Consider the following 12733-nt stretch of genomic DNA (forward strand, 5'->3'; position numbering starts at 1 on the left):
TCAGCTGAGTGGCACTATACTGTTGCTCTAGCGCTTACTTGCGGCCATGCGGAATCTGAACTATGAAGAATCTGTAGATGTCAATGGTTGTCGTTGTATAGGTGCATTTCGTAAAGTGCTCAAAAGAGCTGAGTGGGTGGTGCAGAAGATTTTGCCGAATTAAGGCGTCGTAGATTGTGAGGTAACGGTCGAGTTGTGGCGCCCTGAAAATACAGGGCGAGTGAAAAGTCCTTGGACACCTTCATAAGTTGGAAGATTACAGGGAAAATTGAAATGTGATGATGGCAACATAGGTTTGATGTGGGACCGCAACGTTTGGAGTGTATGTCATTTGTGGCCGCCATCTTGAAATTCTCCATTTTGGATTCAAGTCAGTTTTTTTTAATGGGAAGAAGGGTGTATGACACATCAAATAACACTCGCTTGAGCTCTGGAATTGAGTGGTGTAATTTGTTTTTTTCTATCTTGTATAGTTTAGAAGTTATTAATGTTCAAATTTGGGAAATTACCTTCATACCGACTGCTACAACACATGTTCTATATGTTGGCCATCCCGTGCAATGCACAACTGTAGTCGCTGCAACCACATTAATAACGTCTAAACTTTTAAGGGGATTAAATGGCAATAATAAAAGTTGTATAAGTGGGCAGCTTCTGTGTTGACAGCGTTGTGTAGCGCTTTACATTGGATCTCTGATTGCGCTTTCTTTGTAAGAGACTCCATGGTTGGTTGGACTCCTTGTTGGAAGTTAGTCGCCAGCAGTGATGGAAGTACTGTTGGGCAGTTGGAGGTGAACAGCCAGCAGTGATGGATGTTAGATGTGAGAAGTTAGCGTTGATGGAGGGTAGAGGTCTGAAGTGCTGGCGTAGGCTAACAACCCGGAAGTGTCCGACTTGGAGACTGAAAATTATTCATGATTGTATACCTTTGTGCTGGATGTCAGTGACGATTTATATTCGTGTTTGAACTGGTTGTCACATTATTAAGGTAAAAAAATACATTATTTGGTTTGCAACAAAATCTTTCCTGTGCTAACCACATGTCTATTAGTAGTTAGTGGCTTTCGTAGGTAGAATCTTTTATTTAACTGGCATTATCGACGCTCGCTGTGTTGCAGTAGTTCACTTAATGAAGATTTTTGTGAGGTAAGTGCTTAATGAAATGTATGGGTTATTGTCAGTATTTCTTTTTAGTCTGGGCCATTCTTTTGAATTAATTATTTGAAATCAGGTTATCCTTTTTTTGAGCAGTCGGATTGCGTTGCGCTTGAAATTTTGGGTCAGTGTTGACACGATAAGTAAAAGTAAAGAGAGATAAGTAAATATTCCATAATTCGAATCGGGAACAGCTGCCAACATGAGTAACGTAGAAGTTTCAGCTTCTCAGTCATTCAGCGATTTAAGTACAGACAGACACATTTAAATAAAGAAATTTCAAAATGTACAGAAAAAGTGCATACAACGGAAGAGTAGACTAAATGGAATAAGAGGGAATCTGACGAATGAAAGTAAATCAAAAAGGAAAGTAATTACAAAAATAGTAACAGATAAGGAATAATTATAGACACTAACTCTGTTCAGTGAAAAGGTGTTATCGAAGTTGTAAGTGGAACTCATACTGACAGCACAGATATAAAAGAAGGTGACAGAGGTACTGCTTTGCTTTTCTTCCTTTGGCCTTTTTTGCACTTTGACAGCTGAAAAATCTGGTCTGCTCAGGTGTAGGTGGCGTATCCCGGATCTCAACAGCAAAACAGGTGCGTTGAACCGGCGGGGCACGAGACCTGCTGCAGACAAAATAATGCAGCGTCAAGGCTGCCCGAGGCGGGGCAGCTATAAAGGCGGCCCCCGGCCCCGGGTCCACACAGCAGCCGCGACTCCCAGGCATCGCTACTCCCCCTCCACGTCACACCATGAAGGCTTTCGTAAGTACCCTGGACCACTGCTGACTAGCAGTGACGGAAAAGCCGACCGGTTAAAACCTGTACCGGCATTTTACTTCTCAATAATTGATTTTTTTCGATAGTTGTTTGATCTGGCTTATAACATGTGATCTGTATGTTTTCCTAATATCCGGGAGGAAAAACAGGAATATCAATCAGCCATAGCAGCACTATTAAAATTTTTAGTTTGTAAATAAAGCTTTTTAAAAACGGGGTAAATTTTTTCGTAAAATTTCCATTGGTTTAAAAAATTGCCTAATTACAGAAAACGGAAAAAACGGTCAGCGCTATTTTAATAATGGAAGCTTCGCAGAGACGGCAATACACCTGCTACCACGTGGCGTGTCCTACCGTATGGTACGCATGTACATGCAGTGTGCGAGACTGTATGGTAGTTTCTCACTATTGTCGTTGGACGTTATTTGTATTGCGTAATGGCACCGCCGCTAGTGTAGAAGCATTTTACGAATTGCGGTTCCAGTGAACTACAACGCTCCATTTCCTTTAAAAGATTAAAAACGGAAGCCACAACAAACTGGCGATATAGTAATAGGAGAAAAAAAACAATTCATTCAGTTTAAAGTAAAAATAGAAAGTAGGTGGTCTGTAGCCCATGTCTACACAATATGCGCCGCGCGGGATTAGCCGAGCGGTCTATGGCGCTGCACTCGTGGACTATGCATGCGGCTGGTCCCGGCGGAGGTTCGAGTCCTCCCTCGGCCATGGGTGTGTGTGTTCGCTCTTAGGATAATTTAGGTTAGGTAGTGTGTAAGCTTAGGGACGTATGACTTTAGCAATAAAGTCCCATAAGATTTCACACACATTTGAACATTCTTTTACACAATACGCTTTTATCTGCTTGCAGCACTTGAAACCGAAATATTAACTCGAATCATAGAGTTAGTCAACCTCAGCCTTCACCTTTTAGAACTGAATATTCGTAATGCCCACATAGCGGTATGATCCTCGATTATCACACGATTTTTGAGCAGAGTTTCCAAAAACTAGAATCAACAGGAGGATATTGGTGATTTTTTGTAGTATTCAGTCACTTATCAGCGAATGGTAGGTCTAAGTTTTCTTTTATTTGCGTATTTAATTTAACATTTTCATTCTATGTATTTTGAAACTGAAGGAGTCAAAATTTCTCATTCTTTGTTCGATTTCTACGCTTGTTACAGGAAATAATTGGTACGAAGAAACGGAAATCGGTTATTCCAGAAACAAAATGAGCGTCCTTAACACCGAGGTTAAACTGACGTTGGAAACAACCGATAACACCTAAAACAGATTGTTTCAGCGATAACCACCATCCCTACTCATTATGTAATCAGAATTCCTTCATTTCTGGCGAGTGCCCAGCTGGCTGGCTCTGAGCACTATGGGACTCAACTGCTGAGGTCATTAGTCCCCTAGAACTTAGAACTAGTTAAACCTAACTAACCCAAGGACATCACAAACATCCATGCCCGAGGCAGGATTCGAACCTGCGACCGTAGCGGTCTTGCGATTCCAGACTGCAGCGCCTTTAACCGCACGGCCACTTCGGCCGGCTGCCCAGCTAGTTCATAGAACGTGTGCAATAATGTCGTTCTGCTTTTGATCTGCTAAAAATCTGAGTGGTAATTTCAGTGACGAGTAATGGGCAATAGGCAAGAAATTCTGTGAGCCAGCTTTAGAAACAAGTGATGTTGAGTGCATTCGCAGCTTCTCCCCCGAAAAGACTTCTATGAATGTATTCCTTTGCTGAAGAACAGCTTGTGTAATCTCAAATGGATAAATCTCTACCAATCTCTTAAGCTGACAGCACTTTGTTCAGTAATACATGTCTCCATCGAAAGATAAATAGGAATTTGTCATCTGTAATATTATTACCGTCTCTTTGTTCACTAAATGTATTCCCATTAACGAACAATATATTTAAGCAAAATCGATGTTGGAGTCACTAAAACCCAGCATCGTACCCATTCAAGGACGCTATGAAATCGATAATGAGTAAGTATGTGCTCAGAAGTATCGTCGCACATACTACGCGGTGTATTATGTTGAAATAGTTCAAATGGCTCTGAGCACTATGCGACTTAACTTCTGAGGTCATCAGTCGCCTAGAACTTAGAGCTAATTAAACATAACTAACCTAAGGACATCACACACATCCATGCCCGAGGAAGGATTCGAACCTCCGACCGTAGCGGTCGCTCGGTTCCAGACTGTAGAGCCTAGAACCGCACGGCCACTCCTGTCGGCGTGTATTATGTATGCTATATGATGAAGTAAGTGCTAATTATCAGTATCACGTATTGAATTTTTTTCGTTAATGCTTCTGAGCAAGTTCTTGAAAGCGCAATTATTTCGTCATGTTCCAAGGAACCTGATGAAGGAGTAAAGCGCCTCAGATGTCATCTGGATCGTGGCTGTTAAAGGCAATTAAATATTAGGAACAAAAAAAGTGAATATTTACAGTAATTTTTACTCTTCCGCTTGATTGTCCGCCCCGGTAGCTGAGTGGTCAGTCGGCTTTCAGCCGTGTTACTGTGCGGACGGGCTCGGCGCGCCGAGCAGTGCTCCGCAGGTGTTGTTGTTTACCCGCTAGCGCGCGGTCGCGTCGTTGTCCTGCCGTATAGTACCTGTACCGACCCGACATGGCGTTCTCATATCGAAAAGCTACAATCAAACTAACGTTCAACGCATCGTACACGAGACCGAAGGCCCATGAAATTGAACGGTTTCTACGAGACATCATGCACATCGAACCACAAGAACTGATAGGAATTCATCTGTCTATTGTAACCAGCACAGTGTACCTCAAACTGATTGACGAAGCGGCCTGCGACAGGTTACTCCAACGATCTGCAAACGGCTTTCGCTTCTGTCACGCAGACGGTAACGTGAGCGTGGTAGGAGTTGACCATGCTGGTCTGGGGGTGCGTACCGTGCGCATCTTTGAACTACCGTTCGAAGTTCCTGCCAACCTAGTCGTTGATGCGCTGCGGCCATACGGCACAGTTCTGAGCCACACAGAGGAGAAATGGAACACATTCGAAACGTACCCTGTCCTTAACGGGGTACGACAAGTGCGCATAGAACTTAAGAAGCACGTTCCATCGTATGTTTTCGTTGGTGGCTGCCGCGCAATTGTTATATATGATGGACAACCGAGGACCTGCTCGGGCTGCGGCCAGGAGGGCCATGTTAGAACTGAGTGTCTGCAGCGCCGCCTCGTTCAGGTGCCCCGCAATGAACTTCCCCAACGATCCACTATGACCTCTCTCCCGCTCACATATGTGGAGGTGGCACGACATGATGTGATGGATGATCAAAACCTGCTACCTCCTCAAGCCGCTGCCAGCTCCGTTGGAGAGTCAGCGCCGTCGACGACGTCGCAGCCAAACGGTGCAGAGGTTCCTACAGCCTCCGCCCACCGCAGCGTCGTGGGCACCCAGCCACCGTCACTGTCGGGATCAGACACAGGGGTTCCTAGCGACCGAGACTGTGTCGAGCCCCGCCCTCCAGTGGATGTCGAATCTCGGACCCGAAAGCAAAAATCACCCAAGCGACATAAGAAGAGGCGATTGTCAGCTGACGAACAGGACAGGAATGTGAAGCCGGCGGAAGACATCGACTTCGTTGACTCGCCCACAATTGCAACGGACTCCAGTGGCATCATTCACCAGAAGGTGCCTGAAGACAAGGAACACTCTCCTCAATCTGGTGGCCCAGAAAACGAGGCGCACTGCGTCGACTCCCAAAATGTGGGCTCCTGTGAAAGCGTCCAGCCCCCAATGACATCACAATCGTCTCTTGGTGATTGGGCAGACGATATGGAGGCAGATGATGCACAGCAAACATCGATATCTCCACCAGAGCCCGTGGCTGACATTGAGCCCGGAGGGCTCTGCCAGTCAGGGACTCCTACGGCACAGTAATGCACAGCATGCAGATGGATGGCTGTGTGGTGTGTGAGATCACTGTGGGATTGCACCGGCACACTGCCTCCGCCACTTGATATGTCTCAGTCATACCGTGTGGGGACAGTCAACGTAAATGGTGTCCACTCCACTGTCAAGACCCGCATGTTACACGACATGATCAGAGCGGCAGACTTGGACATTGCCCTTCTCCAGGAGGTCCGTCCCGAGCTGTGTTTAGACCTATATGGCTACACCACGTACAGCCTACCCGTAGGTGATGGCGCAGGAGGAACGGCCATCCTTCTCCGAGATGGCATAGACGCGACGGACGCGACGTACTTGCCGAACGGGCGAGGCATCGCACTCACACTTGGCGCAGTGCGCCTCATTAAGTCTACGCTCCCTCCGGTAATTCGCACCGTGGTGACAGGCATGTCTTCTATTCGGAGGAGTTGGCCCCACTTTTGCAAGGAAATATGGACCATTACATAGTGGGCGGCGATTTTAACAGTGTTCTGCGGCCCGAGGACCAGATACCGCATTACGTCCCATGCCCGGCTCTACAAGCATTGATACGTGACCTCGCGCTCCACGACACATGGCTCTTACATCATGGGACCCAGAGTGGATATACGCACTTTACCAGCCATTCTGCCAGTCGTCTGGACCGGATATACGTCTCGCGTGCCCTCCGAACAGCAACCCGTGATGCAGAACTCTGGCCGATGGCCTTCACGGACCATCTCGCGTACATCTGCACTGTCACCTTGCCCCGACAACTCACAAGACGCAGCAGGGGCCCGTGGACGCTGAACGTCTCCCTCCTTCGCGAGGAAGCGTGTCGGCGAGCAGTCACTGACACGTGGCGTCGATGTATCAGGCGCCTGCCTATGTATGCTTCCACGTTGCTGTGGTGGCTGGGATGTGTCAAACCTGCCCTCCGAAAGACCTTGATGGCCTACGGGCGTGACAGATCGAACTGGCAAAGGGCAACATCGGAATTTTACTATACACCGTTACGTGAGCTGGCGACGCAACCGCCGTCTCCCGAACGTCAGATGTCCGTACAACGCATCAAAGCTCGTCTACTTCGCATCAGGACAGAGCAGCTAGACGGTGTCCGCATCCGTGCGCGAGTGCAAGACTGTATCCCCAACGAAACAGCGTCAGTTTATCACATTGTGCGCGAGAGGCGCCACCGCAAACGTCAGCTCATTACGGCGGTAAACACGGAGGACGGCGGGCGCGCAGTGACACAAACGGACATCGCGCACACGTTCGCCAGACACTATGGGACCTTGTACATGGAAGATCCGCGAAATGTACGTGATTATGACGAGCTGTTGCACGATTTTCCTGCCCCTCGGGACGTGGCACCCGATGATAGTCTTCTGTTGCCCATTACACCCGACGAGCTGACATCGGCCTTGGCACGTGGAGCACCGAACAAGTCGCCTGGACCGGACGGTTTACCCCTGGAATTCTACCGCACTTTTTACTACCTTATGGGTGACAAGTGGCTCCAAATGTTTCAAGACCTGATCCGCCTGATTTCACTGTCCCCACAGAATTCACAGAAGGCATCTTGATCCCAGTTCCGTATCCGAATGGTGGTTGTAGGTGGCAGGATTTTCGCCCACTCACACTCCTCAACAACGACTACAAGATCCTCGCCCGTATCCTCCGCGCGCGTCTCCACACCGCTATCGGGAAAGCCATCCACACCGATCAGACATGTTTAGGTGGTGTCAGCAACATTCATACGGCGTTAGGAGCATACCGCGACGTAATTGCTTTGACGGCGGCCTGCAAAATACGAGGCGCCCTTGTCGCCGTAGATTTTGACCACGCATTCGACCGCGTCGATCACGGCTTCTTACGCGCAGTTTTGCATCGCATGGGCCTCTCTCCGGAGTCTGCACAGGTGGTCCTTCGACTAGTCCACGGAGCGCGCTCCCGCATGATGGTCAACGGTTATCAGTCTGGTCACATTGTTGTTGGACGGTCAGTGCGACAAGGGTGCCCCCTGTCGGGCATATTATTTGCTGCAGCGCTTGAACCAGCTTTACATGGTCTACGGCAGCGATTAACTGGTATCTCCTTGCGGAACGTGACCTTTCGTTGTGGTGCATTCGCCGATGACGTGGTGTTCCTGGCCAGATCAGAGGATGAAATGCATATGGCGCTACAGTGGCTACGCCAGTACGGGGCGGTCGCTGGGAGCGTCATCAACGTGAAGAAGACAAAATACATGGATGTCGGAGGGGGGATTTCCCACACAACGGCGGTGCCCTTTGACAAGGTGCCCGTACTCAAGTGTTTAGGAGTGCAATTCTATAGCAATGTCCGCCGCACGGTGGCGGCTACGTACCGCCGGCTCCTACACCAGACACGTGCTCTGCTGCAGGACAAAAAACTGCGTCGCTTGGATATGCTCCTCAGAACACGTTATGTCAACACCTATCTTGTCTCAAAACTGAACTATTTTGCGCATATCCTTCCCTTGACAGCTACGATGGCCGACAGATTTCAAGCAGCATATGGACATTTCGTAAGCACCGGTCTGGTTTTTAAAGTCCGATACGCCACCCTGACACTGCCGCAGCGGGCGGGCGGTATCGGTTTAATTCACGTATATAACCGTGCGCGATCGCTTTATCTCAACACTATGCGTCGCACGTGGACCTCTGCCCACGCCACTCTGACGGGCACCCTGATAGCGGAAGTGGCACCACACTCTCTGCATCCCCCGGTTTCTGTAGGACACATTTCACCGGCACTCACCCACATCAGAGACTTCTTTATTGACTTCAGCTACTTACGGTCAGAACTTCCGACGACACGGAAGCCCACCACAAAAGACTATTATCGCCTCTATCAGCAGCGTCAACCTGTAAATACGGTCACCCACAGACATCCTGAAGTTGCCTGGAACACGGTGTGGCGAGCGGTACACACGCCTTTTCTACCTACGACGGTGCGTTCATTGTGGTACGTGGTTGTGAATGGGAAGTTCGCTACTCGTCAGAGGTTACATTCCATACATCTGACGGACGACCCCTTGTGTCCGACATGCTCAGTCGCTGACTCGGATGCACACCGTCTGACGTGTGCCGCGACCAGCGAGTGCTGGCTACTGACGCAGCACATGCTGGCATTGCTCTTGCGGCGATTGCCGGAGTCTATCTCCCCTGATGACGTATTGCGCCCCGACGTCGTATACTTTCCATCAACCAGAACGAACGCCGTTAACTGGCTAAAAGGCATGGCCGTTTACTACATATTTTGCGATGCTCCCAAAGGCACACTCGACTTTTGGTCCCTATTGATGACGACACATGCAGCTTTCAGCCGCCACCCTATGTACAGAACTCGATTCGCAAATTATTTAGGTTCATTATTTGCGGATCCTCCTGCTCACTGGGGCGTTCCGGGTATGAGACGCTGAAAATGAAGAAGAATCCTGGAGCATATTGATCCTCTACGGACGGAATAGGGGGGAACCCCTCCCAACAGACGAGAAGACGACTCGGACACTCGGCTACGGCAGTTGTAGGATCTTTCTTTGTAATGAAACAAAAATAAATCTATAATAAAAAAAAGTTATAAAAATTAAAGAAATAAATAAATAAAAAGAACAACATCGACAAACCCACTCCACCCCCTTCCTGATCCTTCGATCCTCGAACTCGAACACGTTGCTTGGGCGTGGCGGCGGGATGGATGGCCAGGCTTCGGGTGTCGACCCCTGCCCTACCCGTCGTCCTGCTCCTGCAGCGGTTCGTTAGTAAAAAAAAAAAAAAAAAAAAAAGTGGTCAGCGTGACAGACTGTCAATCCTAAGGGCCCAGGTTCGATTCCCGGCTGGGTCGGAAATTTTCTCCGCTCAGGGACTGGGTGTTGTGTTGTCCTAATCATCATCATTTCATCCCCATCGACACGCAGGTCGCCGAAGTGGCGTCAAATCGAAAGACCTGCACCAGGCGAACGGTCTACCCGACGGGAGGTCCTAGCCACAGGACATTTCCATTTCTGCTTGATTCACTAATATCTACGTAAAGTTCCGCACTGCACTTTGCTGTCTGTTTTTGAAAGATGATCTCAGGAAATTCTGTAAGGATTTTGAAACGGTTTTCGTTAAACAGTGGTTCACAATGAAGACTTGTGTATATAATGGATAATCATTTCGTGTAAAGTGCCTGAACTATGATGATGTTTGTCTATTAAGATGTGGATTTTGAGAACTTTCCTGCCGTCTATTACTTAATTCATTCAGTTACATGAAAGTGGTGATATTCAGTTGTGTTAAGTTTTAATTGTTTAAAGTTTTAATCATAGGTCTACGCACTGACCTATAGACAAAAATAGCACTACACCAGAGAAGCCATCTCGCGATAGGTACTCTTACTCTTACTGGGTTGGGTCGCCGCTATTGCATAACAGGATGTTAATTTTGTAGTTCAGAAGAGCTGCCCCCATCATACATTCTTAGAAGAGTAAACCTCAGGATATCATTTATAAGTAGCCAAAAGAACTACCAGTTGGTTAGATCAGATAAAAAGGGGTTCAAAGGGCTCTGAGCACTATGGGACTTGACATCTATGGTCATCAGTCCCCTACAACTTAGAACTACTTAAACCTAACTAACCTAAGGACAGCACACAACACCCAGCCATCACGAGGCAGAGAAAATCTCTGACTTCGCCGGGAATCGAACCCGGGAACCTGGGCGTGGGAAGCGAGAACGCTACCGCATGACCACGAGCTGCGGACGGTTATATCAGAGTTTGATATACAGGATGTTTTATAACTAACGTTACACACTTCTGGAGGTTGTAGAGGGGACTTCGTAGATCACGCTCTACATTGGAACCCATGTCCAGAAACGTCATCCATCGACGCTACAGAGCGTCAAAGCTATGGGCACCGGAGCCTTAAATGTATGTATATTCAGGGCGCTTCCGTGATCATGTTGCAGATGTTCTAGGATGATGGAGAAGGATAAATGTATGAGACTGAGATGTCACTGTACCGGAAACGAACGAGTCGAAAGTTGTAATCAAAACTCGTTCGTAACCGAGCGAGGTGGCGTAGTGGTTAGCACACTGGACTAGCATTCGGACGGACGACGGTTCAATCCCGCGTCCGGCCATCCTGATTTAGGTTTTCCGTGATTTCCCTAAATCGCTCCAGGCAAATGCCGGGATGGTTCCTTTGAAAGGGCACGGCCGACTTCCTTCCCCATCTTTCCCTAATCCTATGAGACCGATAACCTCGCTGTTTGGTCTCTTCCCCCAAACAACCAACCAACCAAAACTCGTTCGCATACCTCAGACAGTGGAAGACATGTAAAGGACTGTAGGGTAGGTAACTTTTAGAGGTGATAGTACGGACCAAAACAATAAAAAATTACCTATAAACAGGGGCTCTAAAATTCATATCTTATGAGCAATGAGCGCTTGTTCAATAGAGGACATGTGTTTCACAGTAGCGAAGGTGAACAAGTGATCATAGCTTCTCAGGTAAGCATTTTAGAGCCCACGTTTACTGGACATTTTTCCCTTATTTTGGTCCATACTACCATCTCTGAAAGTTGCCTACCGTACAATTTTAGCAAAGCCGATATCAGTACATGTATTCTACTATCAAAGGTATCATAACGATTTTCGCTTATAACTTTAGACTCGTTCGTTAATGGTCCAGGAACCCCTGCCTCAGATTGATACATTTATCCCTCTCCATCATTCTAGAAAGTCTGTAACGTCACCATGGAATCAACCTGTGGGTAAGTGCATTTACAGGCGCAGGTTCCTATAACTTTGACGCTCTGTAACGTCATTGGATGACGTATCCGTACATTGGTTCCTATGGAAAACTTGACCTACTAGGGACCCTCTGCAACCTCTAGAAGTGTGTAACACGAATTGTGAACGCACCCTGTGTATGTAGAAAAAACAGATGTGTTTAGACTCTGATAAAATAAAAGCTAATGCTAGAAACTGACTCTTTATACAGTCTCTGCTGCAATATGTCTGAAAAAAGTTTCGAACCATTCGCCTGAAGTATCAGATACCAATGTATGTTACACTTCATATCTTCACCGTATTTGATTTCTGTCTGACTGCTTGTATTTCACCGTTGTCCACAGGTTTGCTCTTTCCTCGTAGTCCTGCTGGTGGCGGCCGTGTTCGCCCAGGAGAAGGCCAAGGAGACCCTGAAGGGCGCCGAGGCCTACTACGCCTACGCCGCCCCCTACGCCTACAGCGCCTTCGGCTACCCCGCCGTTAGCGCCTACTCCGCCTACCCTTACGCTGCCGCCGGCTACCCCTACTACTACCGCTGAACACGGACACGACTTCTACGAGGATGCAGTTCTTACTTCAGTGACTGCTGTACTCTTCCTTCCTTCAATAAATACATCTGTATCGCAAAACATACCATTTATTTATTTACTTAATCGTATGGTGATTTCATACAACATACAGTTGATATAAGGCAAATGATTTTATACAATGTACATATGTTATAAGACAAGATTAAACCTTAAAGACGGTCTTTTTCAACCAGTTAATTCAGCTAGGTGTGAGAGTGAACAAGTCTCAGGAATTACAGGGTATGAATGAAATGGACTAAATGTTCAATTGTCTGCTCTTCTTGATTACATTCACACATTGGTGAACTGATCCAGCCCCATTTGTACCTGAAGTAGCTATAACTACCATGTCCAGTCCTTAACCTGTTGAGGCGGCACCAAAGTTTCCTCGGTAGGTCAAAACCATTTGGCTTCTTTGTGGGATCAAGGTGATGGGCTCTTGTTCCCAATGTTTTTGTTGATAATTCATGCTCCCAGCTTTCATTTAGATCAAACCCATCCGCGATGA

At 47.5% G+C, this 12733-nt stretch overlaps 1 protein-coding gene across 5 annotated transcripts in view; it reads left to right on the forward strand.

Moving 5' to 3' along the window:
* Window positions 1-12733, forward strand: part of LOC126475122 (uncharacterized) — a 402308-nt gene that overhangs the window by 105568 nt on the left and 284007 nt on the right. Inside the window, exons 1-2 of one of the 5 annotated variants that reach the window (XR_007586662.1) lie at window positions 1750-1925; window positions 12001-12287. The exons of 3 other annotated variants lie outside the window; for them this stretch is intronic. Coding sequence is in view for 1 of the 2 variants with exons in the window: in XM_050102717.1 (XP_049958674.1) it covers window positions 12001-12195 (195 nt within the window). In the remaining variant the exon portion in view is untranslated. Of the gene's footprint in view, window positions 1-1749; window positions 1926-12000; window positions 12288-12733 lie in introns of those variants that run through there. One more of the 5 variants, XM_050102717.1, reaches the window with a different exon arrangement.

Source organism: Schistocerca serialis, chromosome 4 (assembly GCF_023864345.2).
Source record: "Schistocerca serialis cubense isolate TAMUIC-IGC-003099 chromosome 4, iqSchSeri2.2, whole genome shotgun sequence".
Taxonomy (NCBI): Eukaryota; Metazoa; Arthropoda; class Insecta; order Orthoptera; family Acrididae; genus Schistocerca; species Schistocerca serialis.